The sequence below is a fragment of the Gobio gobio genome, assembly GCF_949357685.1.
Source record: "Gobio gobio genome assembly, chromosome: 21".
NCBI lineage: Eukaryota > Metazoa > Chordata > Actinopteri > Cypriniformes > Gobionidae > Gobio > Gobio gobio.
In genome coordinates, this window is record NC_137117.1 from 28,149,742 (window position 1) to 28,168,842 (window position 19,101).

The 19,101-nt window shown below is 37.6% G+C and overlaps 2 protein-coding genes across 3 annotated transcripts; both read right to left on the reverse strand.

Annotated features, from left to right (window-relative positions):
- Positions 1-1,536: 1,536 nt before the first annotated feature.
- Positions 1,537-4,389, reverse strand: fkbpl (FKBP prolyl isomerase like). Of its 2 annotated transcripts, none has more exons than XM_079803105.1 (3): positions 4,207-4,259; positions 3,572-3,964; positions 1,537-2,810 (listed from the first exon to the last, which is right to left on the reverse strand). In XM_079803105.1, the coding sequence occupies exons 2-3, from the start codon at positions 3,950-3,952 to the stop codon at positions 2,064-2,066; spliced, it is 1,128 nt and encodes a 375-aa protein (XP_079659231.1). In that variant the 5' UTR covers positions 3,953-3,964; positions 4,207-4,259; the 3' UTR covers positions 1,537-2,063. The 2 variants fall into 2 exon arrangements, with proteins under 2 accessions (XP_079659231.1, XP_079659230.1); XM_079803104.1 differs by having other exon boundaries at positions 1,539-2,810; positions 4,203-4,389.
- A 4,879-nt stretch (positions 4,390-9,268) lies between these two features.
- LOC307117879 (uncharacterized protein) lies at positions 9,269-11,226 on the reverse strand. The gene is made up of 2 exons (XM_079803103.1): positions 11,083-11,226; positions 9,269-10,612 (listed from the first exon to the last, which is right to left on the reverse strand). The coding sequence occupies exons 1-2, from the start codon at positions 11,212-11,214 to the stop codon at positions 9,518-9,520; spliced, it is 1,227 nt and encodes a 408-aa protein (XP_079659229.1). The 5' UTR covers positions 11,215-11,226; the 3' UTR covers positions 9,269-9,517.
- Positions 11,227-19,101: the final 7,875 nt, after the last annotated feature.

The window sequence follows — 19,101 nt, forward strand, 5'->3', positions numbered from 1 at the left end:
TGGCAGTGACAAGGAAATTATACCGCTAAGGAAATGTTTTTGAAACTGCTTTAAAAAAATAAACAATAACGGTTAACGTTAGTGTTTTGGTGTACATGGTGGGCTTGTGAAATAACAGAACAGCCACTTCAAAACTATTCAGAAGCTTTCATAGATGTGATTTTGGTTGTAATTTGTTGAAATAAATATTTTAAAAACGAATAGTGTCGGTGTCTGTCCGCTGAATGTACGTTAACCCTCTCAGATTCTTCTCCGTGGTCATAAGGCGAAAGTGAAAATTTACAATGACAACAATCAGCTTCAGTTACATTTACACCTTTCCAATAAGAGAAATAGATCGACTTCTGTCAGCTTGTTGAACACATTTTTATTTGGACACATTTCTACCCTATAATGATGTCTGAAGCAGCAGCGTGCCCAGCGCGCGACATTATTTTCACGGTAACCAGATCAACAAAGTGAACCGAATTCTTCAAACGCCAGTGAAAACGAGCATGCGATGCAATAAAATATATTTTCTTCCCTGCAAACGATACCAAGATGAATGTATATATTTAACCAAGTCGAAAATAAAGGTAAGCCGTATCCGTATTAAGTATCAGCAGACGCAAAACGCCATTAAAGGCAACACATTTTAAAATAAAAAAGTGATCAAAGTTACGTAAACGATAAAAGCTCTGTGTGGTTTCTCGGTTTGATCGATTTGAACAACAATAAACCACGCAAAACATCGGCATTTTGAGTTTGTGATTCCTATGTAGAAAATAGCTTCCTGCCCTCCATCTGCTTTCGCGCCTCAGCAGCGACGTCACGTGCAAACAACATATTCCGGTATTTTGTTTTAAGATGTTTACGCTTATTATGATTATTTCGATAGGTAACGTTAACTGTTGAGCAGACATCCTCGGGACATGCAGATTTTCTTGGCATCGGGTAACTTATTGGTTCATTTCCGACATTTCAAAATGTAATGTCACTGTCCTGGGCCGCTATTACAATCGAATATTAATCATCTAGGTTATATTAATAACTACATTCACTGACATGCTCTATTATGTGTATACCTTGCTCTATTACTTGTCACGTTGTAGCTGTTTTTTTAGTTATACAAACATTAGCTGTGAAGCAGTTTTGCTAACGTTAATAGTTCTCGTCACAACTCAGCACAGCACCACCAAGAAACACGTTAACTTACTGTAAGAATCGAATTAATAGATCGTTGTTGTTTTTTACTTAGTCGTTGTACAAGAATCTTCTTACCTCTCCAACTAACTTATGCTTTGTAGCGATTGCAAACGTGGTTATTCTTCTGGTTTTATTCTTTTAATTATTATTGTCACTTGCTGAGTCGCTGCTCATCTGGATATTTGTGAACATAGCGAGGAGGCGTCGTCTGATTGGCCGCCTCCACCTGAAGAACGTGATGTCATTGGATACACAATTAACTCATTAAAGACGCTTTTATAATTTCAATATATTCTGCAAACTTTAAGATCATTAAATAACAGAAAATTCAATGAGTGAATAAGATATATTCTCAAATTCCCTTAAATATTTTAATGACATTTTGTTTTAAATGGTATGCCTTATGTGTGTTAATTGTTCATTTTTTGTGTTAACCTATTACAAATAAAACAATATTTTTTATAAATAGCATTGTTTAATGTCATTATATGCAAGAATAAGTTATACTTGGCAATTGATAATTGTCTACAGCAGTTATAAATCCAGGATAAAACATTTGTTTAGAACAACCCATCAAAGCAGTATGCTCTTATTTTACAAAAATAAACAAAAATTGTAAGTACATTCAGTAAATGTCCCAAGTAGCCTTACAAATTTCCACAACTTTCAAGTTTATGTAGATTTAAACATTAACAAATTACAACATTGAACATTTAAGATAGTACCCATTCAGTAAACATACCTCAAGTTTTAAAAAAACTGAAATTGAGCTGCAAGGAAAGTCCAAAAACATAACTTATGGGCACTTTACAGTAATCAGCATCACAATATAATTTGTATAACTCCATGTTTTGTAATTGCAAACTATCAGTTATTTCCTAGTTAAACATCTTGCTCAGCCTTTGACCAAGTTTACTGTTAAGGTCTTTTAATTTAGAGTTCACTTGCTTTAGAGCAGTGCGAGCGGATGCAGAATCAGGTTGGAGTTCCAGAATCTTTCCAAAGGCCAAGCGGGATTCCTCCAGTTCGCCCAGCTGCATGCAAGCTTGCCCAAGGCGGTACCAGGCCTTAGTGCTCTTTGGGTTCAGCTCGGTGGCCTTGATACTGCTGTCTCTGGATTTACCAAACTGGCCTAACTTAAGTTGGCATAAAGAGAGATTGCAGTGAAGTTCTGCTTTTACATTTTTGTACTCCTCCTCAGTTGGAATGGAGGAATCATCAGCACTTTCTGCCTGCTCGTTTTCTTTATCATAGCATGATGTCAAAGCTCCATCATTATCATCTCCATCCACACCTTCTTTAGACATCTCGTCTTCTGGGTTTCCTCTTGTCTGGCCATTTAAAGTAATTGCCAGCTTTACAGCTCTGCAATAGCAGTCTGCCGCACCCCAGATATCTCCCTTCCCAAACCGCTGACCACCCCTCTGCTTGTGAGACAGCACCCAAGCCCACTTCTCTCCAGGTGTCATCTGCCAAGACTCCTGCCCAGGGGTCAAAGAGTGAAGCTGAAGTGTAAAGCAGTCGGCCTGCTGTGACAATCCCTGCTCTGTTGTATTTTCAATCTGGGTGCCATTATCACTGCATGCTGCTTTGGAGTTCTTTGCGTTCCAGGCACTTATAGTGAACTGCAAAAAAAAAGCAAAAATGTTTATAGATGAGAACATCACATTTTCTCATGATATATTATACATAATATATTAAAGTTGACATGAAACAGAAGTTGCAATAGTGTTTTCTTCCCTTCTGTGACATCTAGAGATGGACTGATCGGAACCGGACGTTTTTTTATTTTATTTTGGCCTCATTACTCTGTGTTCTGGATTTGCACACAAACTGCATTGTGTGATAATTTGTGTGGAAATATTATGAAATCTGTGAACAAGACGTTAACACAGGCCAGAGATGGGAATTTTCTTCCAATTTAAAGAAAGAAAAAAAAATTAAACAATACATGGGTAATACTTTAGAATAATGGTCATTAGTTAACATTAGTTAATGTATTAACTAACATGAACTAACCATGAGCAGTACATTTGTTACTGTATTAGTTCATCTTTGTTAACGTTAGTTAATATAAATCCAGCTGTTCATGGTTTGTTCATGTTAGTTCACAGTGCATTAACTAATGTTAACGAGATTTTAATAATGCATTAGTAAATGTTGAAATTAACATTAACAAAGATTAATAAACGCTTTATAAGTGCAGTTCATTATTAGTTAATATGAACTAATGTAGTTAACTAATGTTAACTAATGACCATTTAGAATATTGGTCATTAGTTAACATTAGTTAACTACATTAGAATAAGTGTTACCAATACATGTACTTTTACAGTAAAATATTGTTAAAATTATGTTTTAGCATAATGTCCATATTTACCCTTACCTCACACATCTCTCCAGCTCTCATCCCTTCCAGGCAGCCCTCTATAATGTCACACTGTCCTTCGCCCATGCGCAACAAGAACCACTCATCCATTTGGACCTGCAGTACAGAGTCCTGCGAGCGGGGATACGAGGTGGCTTGCTCGCTAGAATCGACGCTGGCTGTTGATTCTTGCTCTTGAGAAACAGTATGCAGTGTGTTTTCCCCTGTAACAGTCTTTCTCCGCACCTTGACCTTACACAGTGACCCCATCATAGGCGTGCTGTCCCCTCGTTGTCTTTCTTCAAGCCACCTTCGGCGCACCTCCCACAGACCACCCGGACACGCGGAGACCCAAGACGTCTCAGCGGGGGGACAATCAGGCACTTGGAATGTTGTCATGACGAAGAAAACCTAAAAATAACAATATTATTTGATGGAACAAATAACTATAGAGACAAAAGAAACTTAAACGCAGACTACATGGAAGGCTGCTATCACGAGACCTGTTAGCACTGTGATGCAAAGTCTTTTGCACTCATTTTAAATCTAGCGCATCGATAGACATGCATGAGTATTTAAACTAGAACACGTTTATAACATAGACTGTATAAAACAAGGTTAATAATGACACATAAGTGAACTCGTTTACCTACTTAAGTGATGGTTGTTACTGTCACACTCTCTTCTTCCACAGCAAATATCTCACAATGAATGTCTGCAATCGCCCTCTACAGGTGCGGCATGGAATGAACTGAAAATATATTTACCGTACGTCTTGTAGGCTACTCTTTTTGGCCGGTTTCATAGACGAAAGTCCCAGTCCCAGACTAAAATGCAAGTTTGAGCTGTCTTAACTGAAAGCTTGTTCTGCCTGAAAGAATATATAGGCCTGATACAGATTTACCAATGAAAGCTGGTCAATTTTACCAACTGCCATCAAGTTTTAGCCTACCAAGTAAATTATATAGGAGTTTTGGAAGGAAATAATGTAAAAGCACTACAGTAAAAATCTTAACAAACCTAATTGTATAGCTGTCATATATATATATATATATATATATATATATATATATATATATATATATATATATATATATATATATATATATATATATATATACACTGTTAGACTTTACCGCAATTTTACAGTTACTTACCGCAAAAAAGCCCAGTAAAATACCATTTATATTATTTACGGTTAGCTACTGTAATATGCACTGCATTGTGGGTATTTTTAATGAAATTTACAGTAACTTACTGTATATGGGAATTTGCAGTATTTTACTGTTTACGTAAAAGCAGTAGTGCTACTGTAAACAAAGAATACACACACACACACACACTGGATGTTTAAAAGTTAAATAAAAACATGTGGATGGAAGGATGTAAAATTAGTTCTTTGTGGGAGACAAAGAAGTAATTTTTATATTTAGTATTTTCTCCTACCCTTTTCACATTTTCGGGTTTCTCAGAGCGGAAGTCGTCATGGTTGGGTTAAATTGTATAGTGGTGAATGAGAGAATACAATAATTATATATTTTTTGTGTGCCCAATTGCTCAAATAGCAAAAGAAAAACTCCACAATAGTGATTTCACAACTTTCAAAAAGAGGAAAAAATAGAGTATAGAATAAATAGAGTAAAGTATTAGTGTTATAAATGTATTTCGAATTCGCCTCATAGGAGGAGCTTCTGCCAGCGGCTCGTCTCGTTGAGAAATGACTGACATGGGCTGTGTTTACACGTCTTTTTGTGTTAAAACTGTTAATGTGTGACAAAACGTAGTTTTAAGACTTTTTCAGTCGGTAATGTAGTTGTTTAAAGCTCAAATCTGTGGTTTATTTATAAGAAGAGTGCCTATTTTAACATTTTATCTGGCGTTTTCGGAGATGTGAGCTCCAGTGAGTCAGCGGCGTTCAGCGCTTGTTTACCCGGCGAGAGTAGACTTTCCTCGGCCAGTCCTTCTGACGTCTGCCGCTGGCTCTGATGTCTCTGTGGCGTCTCCAGCTATAATTAGTCTTGTGGAGATTTAACGGCCCATATTTGCTCTCATGGATCTATAATTTGTTCCCTGGCAAATCGTTTAGGCTGAGGGCAAAGTGAAGTTTCATTACTTGTTTATTTTTCGGCTATAAATGTACGTTGCAAAATAAAATGACGGATCATGAGATATAAAATGCTAACGGTAGGCTACACACACACACACACACACACACACACACACACACACACACACACACACACACACACACACACACGCACACGCACACGCACACACACACACACACACACACACACACACACACACACACACACCTACTGTTAGCATTTTATTTCTCATGATCCGTAATTTTATTTTATTTATTATTATTTTAATGCCAGAGTAATACCAGTACAAGTGTGGTGATATAAATGTAATTTTTAAATGTTTAAAAAATATATTTATAAACTTTGCTTACACCTCACACAATTTAAATTGTTTACTCGCGTGCCAAGCCCGCGCAAATGAGGTTTGTGTCGAGTGCGCGCATAACGGACGTCCCTGCCTGTGGAATGGATCGGATCGCCAGACACCAGCTGCGAGCTTTCCTGAGGTAAGAAGTTTTTATTTGACAAATTTATCACAAATGTCTTTGATACTTTTAAAACGTAAACCAATATCCATTAAATATAGCTACATACATGAAGAAAGTAAATAATAATATCGAATTGCTATTACGACAGTCTCGGGGAACTGTTCGTTTTCCTCAAGAACCGCTTTCATAACCCATTAAATTTGCATACAATTGACTAACTGTTACCTGCATTGTACATTATGTACCAAATGTTGTATTTACGCGAACAATGGTTTCCGTCTTTTCACGGCCAGTTATAGTTACATATTTTCGTTGACAGTTAAATGTGTGTGACGCCATTTGAAGTAACGTTAGCGCCTGAGCGGTGTCAAAGGCTGTCTCGCGCGCCCGCACTCTCTCTCTCTCTCTCTCTCTCTCTCTCTCTCTCTCTCTCTCTCTCTCTCTCTCTCTCCTTATTTATTATATTATTTCATATGAATTCATTTTTACATGCCACTGTAGGCTCTATTATTGTCTTCTCTCTTTTTTCAGTGTTGATAGTCATTTGATTGTGTAAGTGGTCAATCTAGCAGTCATTCTATATCTGTGAATTATCATGTGCATAACATTTAGGCACCATTAGTCAATAAACATTAATGAAAATTTCTTCTTTTTCTCTCTTGTGTCAACAGGAGCTAACAACACCCCAGAAAGAGCCACAGCACTGAGCATCTTTGGCTTTGTAAGTATATATTTTGACTAACATTATGTGATTAACGTCTTTTAATGCATAACATTTTATTATTTCAAAAATACTTGTTGCCTACATTTCCTACTTGGCATCTATTTGTTATCTTGTTGTGACTGTTTAGTCTCATGTGGGATATGTCACTGCATAACATGACAAAGTAATTAAAAATGATTCATTGTATGCACTTAAAAATTTGTGTAACACTTTACAATACGGTTCATTAGTTAACTACATTAGTTAACATTAACTAATAATGAACTGCACTTATAAAGCATTTATTTATCTTTGTTAATGTTAATTTCAACATTTACTAATGCATTATTAAAATATTGCTAACATTAGTTAATGCATAGTTAACAGCTGGATTTTTATGAACTAACGTTAACAAAGATTAACTAATGCTGAACAGAGGTGTTGTTCATGGTTAGTTCATGTTAACTAATGCATTAAAGGGTTAGTTCACCCAAAAATGAAAATTCTGTCATTAATTACTCACCCTCATGTCGTTGGACACCCGTAAGACCTCCGTTCATATTCGGAACACAAATGAAGATATTTTAGTGTAAAGCTGATGCTGAGAAAGGCTTCAGATAGGCCTCCATTGGCATTCAGTACATTGACACTTCCAATATCCATGAAAGGCACTTAAAACGTCGTTACAAAGTCCATCTCACCACAGTTACCCCTTTTCCACCAAAGCAGAGCCAGAGCTAGATCGGAGCCAGAGCCTAGTTTCAAATCGGTTCTTTGTGTTTCCACACCGAAAGCACCACCTCGGAGCCAGGAAAAGTGGTTCTTAAGTAGCACCAAAACATTGCTGGGCTAGAACAGGGCTAGAAGTAAGAACCGCCTACGTCAGCGGCTGGGGGCGGGGTTACCATGACCAACAAGACCACAAACTTGTGACCGCCATTTTTGAATTAGCAGCTAACGCTAAACACAACAATGGACGCGCTTAGACAAAAGCAACAGTGGTCCGAGGAGGAAATTAGCTGCTTTTTAGCACTCTGGTCCTCTGCAGAAGTCCAGAGTAAACTAGACGGGGCTTCACGGACGAAACCAGTTTTACAGCAGATCCAGCGGGACATGGCTACAGCGGGGTTCGACAGGAACATCGTCCAGATAAGCAACAAACTGAAAAAACTAAAAAAAGACTACAGGGACCAAAAAAAGGATCTCGGTAGAAGCGGCAATGGTCGCCCACGCCGAAACCCCCATTTCGACGTCCTCGACTCGGTCCTCTGCGATCGACCGGCATGCCAGGTCACTGGGGCACTGAATTCGGCGACAATAGTGCTCGAGGCCATGGCGGATGATTCACTGCAGCAAAGTTGCAATGATCCTGGTAAGTTCTGTTTTTACAATATTTTACTTGTTCCCAGTCAGTTGTGTTTTTAGATGTTTAGCAAGGTACTAATTACTCATATTAGTGTTTGCAATGTTGATAGCTAGGATAGTTGTATCTGTGATTTCATTGTTTAAAGTATCAGCAGAACCGTGTATAAAAAACAGTGGACAAAAAAAGTGTTTTTTATTGATGCACTGTCTTGTTTTTGTTTATAGAATTGTCTGCCATCAACGACGGTGATGAAACCGTCGCGTTACCGCCACCGCTGGGCTGCAGCTCTCCCACGCCGTCGTGTAGCAGTTCTGGGGATAACATTACATCTTCTGAACGGGGTAAGACTTTCTGTGCAAATGGGCACACCGTACACTATGCAAACATTCTATGTGTGTGTGTATGTATATGTAAGTGTGTGAGTGTGTGTGTGTGTATATATATATATATATATATATATATATACACACACACATATACACACATGTGTATGTATGTATCTATCTAAAAGATACGGAAATAACGTTTTTTCCTTTCATTTAACTTAATGAACATCAACACAAAATGCTTTGATATGTAACATTAATTACATTAACTTGCTTTATACAATATTATGCGTAGGAAATAATATGGGACATGAGCAAAATGTGAAGTGATAGTGATGTATAATGCTATAATATAAAATAGTATTTAATCATATAGCAGATGCATACGCATATTTCCCTGCAGAATTTTTTTTTTTTTGCAATGCTATGACAACACATTGATCTGTCATCTGCTATTATTGTTTTACACAGGAAAAAGGAAGAGAGACAGCACTTCAGAACTGGTGCAGTATTTAGAAAGGGCAGATGAGAGGTTTTTGCAGCACAGCAAAGACCTGGACGATGCCTTGCGGCAGGACATGCGAGCGGACACACATTCGCTGCTTGGACTCATGGGGCGCATGGTGGCTGTAATGGAGGCACAAGTGCAAAAATGAGCGCCCAAAAATTGCACAAATGAGCGCCAAAAATTTGCACAAAGAACTGCACAAGAATTGCACATCACCAGTGTTTTTGGTTTCTTTTTATGTACACTTTTTATTTAAATTATTTACAATTTATTTACTGCACTTTACATTTTTACATTTTGCACTGTTTGATAAATATTTGTATTAGTTTTTTTTGGTTTAAATAAACATGTTTCTTAATACAAATGTCTGGTTCAGTTTTTTAATCAATGGAAGAGAATAATACATAATACAATTTATGACAGTCCAGAAGTCCTTAAACACAAATGGCGGTGTTACAAAAATATGGAATTGTTGTATTGAAAGAATCACTCGTTCCCTCCGTTAAAATGCATCATTAATGCAGCTCTGACGTCGGCCCCTTCTGCGTTAGCATGCTCAGGTACTGTCTGGACAGGAGGCTGAATGTTTACAGTCCTGTCTGGGTGCTCTTCAGTGAAATTGTCACCATGTTCCTCACAAATGTTATGGAGCACACAGCAGGTCAGTGCCATCTTCTTGCTCAGCTCCAGCTTGCAGTCGTTTCTTTTTAGGAGGCACCTCCATCGTCCTTTTAATCTCCCAAAAGACATCTCCACAACCGATCGTGCACTGCTCAGCCTGTAGTTGTAGGTGTGTTGATCAGGGGTCAGTCTGCCAGTGTCAGAAAAGGGCTTCATGAGCCAATTCTGCATTGGGTACGCTGGATCACCTATCAGGTAATGTCCAACATCACAGCCAGAGATGGTCACTTTGTTTTGCCCAAGTAATTCCCCATCACTTAGGACCTCCCACAAATGTGACTGTCGGAGCACTCTGGCGTCATGCACACTCCCTGGATAGCCAACACAAACATCCCAGAAAAGACCTTTGCCATCCACAACTGCTTGCAGAACAATAGAATGCCAGCCTTTCCGATTAAAATAGTCTCGTGGATAGTCCTCTGGTGCAATTATTGGAATGTGGCTGCCATCAATTGCACCAACACACTGTGGAACTCTCCAACGATTATTAAAGAAAGTGGCCATTTCTAACAACTTGTCAGCATCAGGAAATTTCATGTGGACAGGAAGCAGCACCGTGATGACTGTGTTGCAGAATTCCTGAACACAATTAAACACAGTGCTGAGGCCTACTCCAAAAAGATGGCTGATGGTCCTGTATTCACCACCCGTGGCCAGTTTCCAGATGGCAATAGCAACACGCTTTCGGATTGGGACACACAAACGGTAGTTTGTGTTCCTTCTCCCCATGACATGCTTGACCCGACTGCAGATATACTCAAATGATGCTGGGGACACACGGAAATTCTGCATGAATTGTAACGGGGTAAAATCCGGAACAATTGTGTCCCACCAGTGGTCAGATCGTGGATATGCCCACATTACAGGTGACCTCCTCCTTGCCTTCAGCTGCAAGATTGCCTGTAAAGATAAAAAAAAAAAAAAAAGTCTCATTTATGGGCAATAGAGGGACTGTGCATTTTATATATTTTTTATATATATATATACATGTATGTATGTATATATGATATAAAAATTGGCAACAGCAGTACAATGCAATATAGGCTAAACATTAAAGCAGCAGTAAGAAAAATTAAAAATATTATATAGAATAGAACAACTGACAATGGACACATTTTTCTGCAGATTAACTACTTTTGGTTTTAATATTGTGAGTGACTTTTGCTTATAATACAGACATACTTTTACTTAGGTAAATTGCACTTCTAGTAGAGTTTTTACAAAGCAGTAAACTTCTTACACCAATGCTTAATACATTTTTATTTAACAACAATGTGATTGATTATAAGCAAAGTCGATGCTAGGATGGTAGCAACATGCTGAGGCTAAAGTTGACATCTTATTGTTAAAAATAAATGTTATGTACATACCGTTACTCTCGCCTGTAATCTCCGTCTGTACAAATTACGGCGAGCCGCACGAACACGTTGGATCCGCCGTGTTTGGATGCCGATGTAAGTCCGCAAAGCCATGAACATCAATTGCAACGCAACGTCCGCCATTGTTGATGGTGTGTTTGTGTTTGGCGCTAGCGCGCTAGCGTTGCTGGGAAAGATATGACGTATACACAGTGACGTAAGACCTGGCTCTGTTGTGGCTCTCGACTTGTGGAAAAGCAAACGGTTCTTAGAAAGCTCCACAGTCGAACCAACTAAGAACTGGGACTAGCTCTGGCTCTGAATTAGCTCTGGCTCTGCTTTGGTGGAAAAGGGGTAAGTGACTCTATAATAATTTTACGATGCGACGACAATAGTTTTTGTGCGAAAAAAAAAATCAAAATAACACCTTTATCCAACTTGTTCTCGACTTCCGTGTGTGCCTCCACGACGCATGCGCGAGAATATGACGTAGATCCGGCGTTCGGGAATCCATGAAATACACACTTAAGCCCCATTTTGAGAACTACGCCGAGACCTAAAGCACGATCAATGTAGAATTCAACATCTTAGACACGCGCTTCTTCCTCTGCTCGTAAACAAATTGCTTCTGGGTCATATGTCCGAACGCCGGATCTGCGTAATATTCTCGCGCATGCGTCGTGGAGGCACACACGGAAGTCGAGAACAAGTTGGATAAAGATGTTATTTAGATTTTTTTTTGCGCACAAAAACTATTGTCGTCGCATCGTAAAATTATTATAGAGTCACTGTGGTGAGATGGACTTTGTAACAACGTTTTAAGTGCCTTTCATGGATATTGGAAGTGTCAATGTACTGAATGCCAATGGAGGCCAGTCTGAAGCCTTTCTCAGCCATCAGCTTTCAACAAAAATATCTTCATTTGTGTTCCAAATATGAACGGAGGACTCACGGGTCTCGAACGACATGAGGGTGAGTAATTAATGACAGAATTTTCATTATTGGGCTTTTTCGAGCCCAATTTTTTTTAGATAAATTTTCAATTTGTGTTAAGGACAGGCCTTTTTTTTCTAAAATTCGCGTGGATTTATTTATATGTTTAGAGTAGGACCTGCGCGATATCGTGTGAGGTGGTGTTCGTTCGCGCGCGCTGAAACAAACTGGGTCCGCGGCTGGCTTGCTGACAAACATGTACGCGAGCTCACTTCCATTCAGTAATTAAAGCATGGGGAAATGCAAGTTTTCGGACCTCTGGCTGGAGGACTCACGATTTAAAGTCTGGCTTAGGCCAGTAGTTTGCAACAGCCGCGAGGCTTATTGCCACGTCTGCAAGAAGACAATTAATATAACCTGGGTGGGGGTGAATGGCGTCAAATCGCATATGTAATCAAATAGCCACCAAGCTAGGATGCGCGGACGTAGCGAGCAGCTTCCCATACCAATGTTCTGCGCTACAGATGCATCAACGACCTCAACCTCCACTGCTTTGCCCTCAACCCCGACTGCTCTCCCGATTCAAACCACTGCCAGTAGCCTAACGTTAGTCTAGCAGCATCATCAACAGTGCGTGACAGACGGCAGACAGCAGACGCTATGCCCTATCACCACCGCTACATTGCGAGCTGAGGTGCTGTGGTGTTTAGACCTTGCAACTAAACACCACTCTTTAAATTTGAATCTATGGCATTGAAGAGCTGTTTCGAAATATGCAAGTTGCTTAAAGCTTGGCATACACTGTGCGATTTCTGTGCGATTTCAGCAAGGTTACCTACTCACACTGTACGATCGCATGCGATGTAAAGCCAAAGCTCACGGTTTATGTGCTCACACCATGGCTCGGATCCTCGAGCGCGACTTGTCTGCTCACTGTATGAGTGAAGATTTAGCATTTACTATTTATGTATATAAATGATTATTATTATTATTAGGGTAGGCCTACTTTTATTATTAAATTGATAATACATTTAATTTGCCCCCGTGATAATTTCATTATGCATCAATGCACAACCGACATGCTGCATAATAAAAGAATAGATAGATTAGCTTACTCCTCATTATTTAAATACATTTTGCACAATTAAACAAGGAATTATAGGCCTATAATTAAAATGATTATCAGTCTATAATATGTCAGAACACTACAATAATATCAGTATTATCAGAAAGTAAGAGCAGCTTTATTTAAAAAGAAACTTGTTTAACACGAAATGGGCCTATACTTCTCTTCTAATTTGTTTCACAATATGGGCCAAAAGAGAAATATTAAGAATATAAATTCAGACAGTTATAGGCTATACGTTATCAGCATATGTTAAAGCAGATTTATATAAATAAAGAGATATCTCTTGTCTCTGTGAGAATATGCGCCGAAAGCTTGTCAGATTTTACGTTCACTTTCAGTAGTGAATAATTGACCAGGTTTGAGACTTCACCGACTCTCGCACACATTACGTTTTTGTGTGATATCCACTGACTCGCCTTCATGATTTAAAACGAAAAAGAAAAAAAATCTATATTGCGCCGTGAAAATTTGTCGTTTCCCTCTGTACACTGCACGAACTATGAAGAAGATGTCTCCTTCCTCTTCTGTCTTTATTTCTATTCTCATCTCTGTGGGCAGTTGATGTTAAGTTAAAATGACCTCGTTACATTGTGATGCAATATGTTATTCCATTTGGAAAGATATTTCATTTACGCTACTATAGTTGCAGCTTGAAGTCGTGCTGGTATTAAAAAATATTTTGAAGGTATTAAAAAAGGTAGTAAAAGGTATTAAATTCAACTTAAGAAGTTCTGTATATACCCTGATAGTGTATGGAATGCTTTTTAAAGAAAATTTGCGGGGGGGAAAAGGAAAATGTTTAGATGAAGTAATGGAGATGGTGTGAACATGGCCTTTACATGTTCCAGCGTGAGCTGGAGGGAGGTGTCTTCCGTCAGCAGCTTGCTTTCTGATTGGGTATTGTTGCGTTTCACATGATAATCTCCAAAGCGCGCACGCTTGTCCTCGGGATAGAGATATATAATATAAGTATAACTATGAATAATAATAATATAACAAGTATAACTATGAATAACTGCTGTTGCACAAGTTGTTACCTCATCTGTCCATGAACAAATTTAGATGAGATAAACCATTTCTCACACATTTTCCCTCTGTTTTGTTTCAGATCAGCCATCAGTAGTTTACCAGTAGGGAGGCCAGCCAAGACCAACTGGGGTATTTTGTTCATACTTTTTGTTGCCATATCGTCATGATCTCTGCTTTGATTTGTTGTAATGAATTCAGTTCTCTATTTTTTTTCTGTTTTTTGTAATTGATTGTGACGGTGAATAAAAAATATACTGATGTACATGGACTCAAGTCTCTTATTTGGAATTTATTAAATGTATTATTTATTTTATTGCATTCATGTAAAATATTCAAAATAAAGTAATAACATATTAACATATGCATATTTTGTAAAATAAAAAGTAAAATAAATTACAGTAAAATTACTGTAAAAATTATTATACTGTAAAAATAAATTGCAGTAAGGGCATCATACTGTAAAATGAAATTGCAGTAAGGGCATCATACTGTAAAATTAAATTACGGTAAGGGCATCATACTGTAAAATTAAATTACGGTAAGGGCATCATACTGTAAAATTAAATTACGGTAAGGGCATCATACTGTAAAACACATTTACAGGTAAGCTACTGTAAAGGGGCAATTACAGTAACTTACTGGCAATAGTGCTGCCAGTAAGTTACCGCAAAAATACAATAAAATGTCTAACAGTGTATATATATATATATATATATATATATATATATATATATATAAAATTTGTGTTGAAAAACTGTAAGTGTTGTCTCATCACATTACATTCTTAAAATGTTTTTTGTAAACAGTTATGTTCATTACGCTCTCACATTACTCAATTTTCCCCCTTTTTATTAAATCATGTGATTCTGTCATGCGACATGTATTTTATTGACATGAATATAGACATGTTTTAATCTGATGGTTTTAAAAGTGTTGGGTGTAACTCATTAACTACTGTTATTTAATTACCTTTCCCTTGAAAAAGTAAATTAAGGGAGTATACTCTTAATTTTTCTGTAATTGAATTACAGTTACTTATGATGTAATTGCATTAAATACTGTATGTAGAGTATAGAACAACTCTATATAAAACATTAGTGGATTCAACATTTAATTAGTGCATTTAAAGGGTTAGTTCACCAAAAAATGAAATATCTTCCATTAATGACTCACCCCACACCCGTAAGACCTCCGTTCATCCTCGGAACACAGTTTAAGATATTTTAGATTTAGTCCGAGGGCTTTCAGTCCTTTGAATGTAAGTGTAAGCACACTTTGCTGTCCACGTCCAGAAAGGTAATGAAAACATCATTAAAGTAGTCCATATGTGACATCATTTGGTTAGTTAGACTCTTTTGAAGCGTCGACAATACATTTTGGTCCAAAAATAACAAAAACTAAGACTTTATTAAGCATTGTCTTCTCTTCCAGTTTTGTTTGAATCCGCGTTCACGACGCCACAGTGACGCTGCTGACGTAAGACGCTGTGACGTGTTGATGATGTTTTCATTACCTTTCTGGACGTGGACAGCAAAGTGTGCTTACACTTACATTCAAAGGACTGAAAGCCCTCGGACTAAATCTAAAATATCTTAAACTGTGTTCCAAGGATGAACGGAGGTCTTACGGGTGTGGAACAACATTGGGGTGAGTCATTAATGGAAGAAATTTCATTTTTGGGTGAACTAACCCTTTAACACGCTCTTTCTATTCATGTTTATTAGCATGTATATGCATATATCTATTCATGTTCATTGCTCATGCTCTTTTTGATGAACTTTAATTTATCCTGAGTTTTTCTGTTTTACCAACTGTAGGTTTTCAGTACATTTTAAGATACAAAGTGAATCTTAGTACTGCAAGTATTAAGTGAATAATAGACTGCACTCTAAATAATGCTGGGTTAAAAATAACCCAAGTTGGGTTGAAAATGGACAAACCCAGCAGTTGGGTTGTTTTAACCCAGTGAATGGGTTGTTTTAACCCAGCGGTTGGGTTAAATTTCTGATCTATTGATATATACTGATATATTCTGATCTATTATGACCTCCGAGCTGTAAAACTGCCAGAATAATAATAATAATAATAATAATACGCTGTTTGTTAATTGGCCAGAGGAGAACTGGCACCCCGACTGAGCCTGGTTTCTCCCAAGGTTTATTTTTCTCCATTAGGTCACCTAATGGGGTTTTGGTTTCCTTGCCACTGTTGCCTCTGGCTTGGCGTGCTCAGTTGGGGACACTAAATTTTTCAACTAAACATCGAAATACATCTAAATAATAAACTAAATTAACCATTTAAACTAAATTACTGATCAAATTATTGATCTAAAGCCCACACTGTCACTGTATGATACTTGAAATTTTTCCAGAATGGCTATACAGCTGAATAAAATTATGCTGCATTATTTTCCTGTTTAACACTGTAAAGCTGCTTTGAAACAATCTACATTGTTAAAAGCGCTATATAAATAAAGTTGACTTGACTTGACTTGACTTAAATGTTTGCTTAAAACAACCCAATCGCTGGCTTAAAACAACCCAACCGCTGGGTTTGTCCATTTTCAACCCAACTTGGGTTATTTTTAACCCTGCATTTTTTTGAGTGTGCAAGTGTACTAACATTATAGTTAATAATACATGGTTTTAAAGAGTAAAATATACAGGTGCCAAATTAATTCAATTCAATTCAATTCAAATTTATTTGTATAGCGCTTTTCACAATACACATTGTTTCAAAGCAGCTTTACAGAAAGTGCATTTCATAGATGTACAGTAAAAATGTTAGAAAGACAATGTTAAAGAATAATGTTCGAAAAAGTTAATCAATCGTGTATTAATTTAGGCCATAACAACGCTGGCGTTGAGTCGTCTCTTCACAGGCGTGAAGTCGTCTCATCACAGGTGTCGGGGCATCCGAAGTCTCCATGAGAGGCTGGATACAAACTGGAGCTGATGAACTATTTACCTCGGGACTAGTGTCCCGAGATAACAACAGAAAAGCAGATGGGAAATGATTAGCGTAGCTGCTGTTCAGAATATTATATTAATGCTTTTGATCCGATTTAACTGTAGTATAAAAAGATAATTATAATGTGAATGCTTGGCTAAAGAGATGCGTCTTTAATCTAGTTTTAAACTAGGACAGCGAGTCTGAACCTCGAACAATATCAGGAAGACTATTCCAGAGTTTAGGAGCTAAATGTGAAAAAGCCCTCCCTCCTTTAGTGGACTTAGATATCCTAGGAATGACCAGAAGCCTAGAGTTTAGTGATCTTAAAGAGCGCGATGGATTGTAGGGCGATAGAAGATCCGTTAGATACACTGGAGCTAAACCATTTAGGGCTTTATAGGTTAGTAGCAATAGTTTGTTATTGATACGGAACTTCACAGGTAACCAGTGTAGAGATGATAAAATTGGTGTTATATGATCATATTTTCTTGACCTAGTAAGAACTCTAGCAGCCGCGTTTTGGACTAACTGTAGTTTGTTTATTGAGGATGCAGGACAACCAGCTAATAAAGCATTACAGTAATCTAATCTCGAGGTCATGAATGCATGAACTAACTTTTCTGCATCAGAAATAGATAGCATGTTACGTAGCTTGGCAATGTTTCTAAGATGGAAAAATGCCGTTCTTGTAACATATGAAATATGATTTTCGAATGTCAGGTTGCGGTCTAATATAACACCCAGGTCTTTTACTGTAGTGGATAAAGTGACAGGACATCCTTACAAGGTAAAATTGTATTGCTAGAGGTTTTGTGGGCAGTTTTTTGGACCAATAAGTAACACCTCCGTTTTATCTGAATTTAATAGCAGAAAATTACACGTCATCCAGTATTTAATATCTTCAACACACGCTGTCAGTTTAGATAATTTAGCGTTTTCATCCGGTCGTGATGAAATATATAATTGAGTGTCATCAGCATAACAGTGGAAATTAATTCCATGTTTTCTCATAATATTACCAAGTGGCAGCATATATATTGAGAATAGCAGAGGGCCTAACACGGATCCTTGCGGCACCCCATAGTCTACTGACGTCATCTTTGATTTTTCCCCATTTAGACAGACAAAATGGTAGCGGTCTGATAAGTACGATCTAAACCAGTTTAATGCCTGTCCCTGAACACCAGTATAATTTTGAAGTCGATCTAAGAGTAGTTTATGATCTATAGTATCAAACGCAGCACTAAGATCGAGTAGAACTAGTATTGAGATACAGCCTTGGTCAGAAGCTAGAAGTAAATCATTTGTGATTTTAACGAGTGCAGTTTCTGTGCTATGATGCGGCCTGAATCCTGATTGAAATTTTTCATAGATATCATTTTCTTGCAAGAAAGCGCACAATTGAGCGGACACAACTTTTTCTAGTATTTTAGACATAAATGGAAGATTTGAAATTGGTCTGTAATTTGCTAGGTTATTATGATCTAATTGTGGCTTCTTAATGAGAGGTTTTATGACGGCCAACTTGAATATTCTTGGAACATGACCTAAAGATAAAGATGAGTTAATAATATTGAGAAGAGGCTCTTCCACTACAGGTAACAATTCTTTCAGTAGTTTAGTGGGTATTGGATTTAATAAACATGTTGTTGGTTTAGATGCAATGATAAGTTTATTTAGCTCTTCCTGTCCTATAGTTGTAAAGCGGTGTAGTAGTTCTTGACGGGCGATAGTTGCGGTTGAATCATAAGACATCATTAAAGATTGTACATTTACAATTTTGTTTCTGATGCTTTCTATTTTCTCAGTGAAGAAATTCATAAAATCATTACTACTAAACTGTAACGGAATATTTTGCTCAGGCGATGTTTGTTTATTTGTTAGTATAGCCACAGTGTTAAATAAAAACCTTGGGTTATTTTGATTATTTTCTATTATTTTGCGGAGATGCTCAGCCCTGGCTGCTTTTAGGGCCTTTTTATAACGTG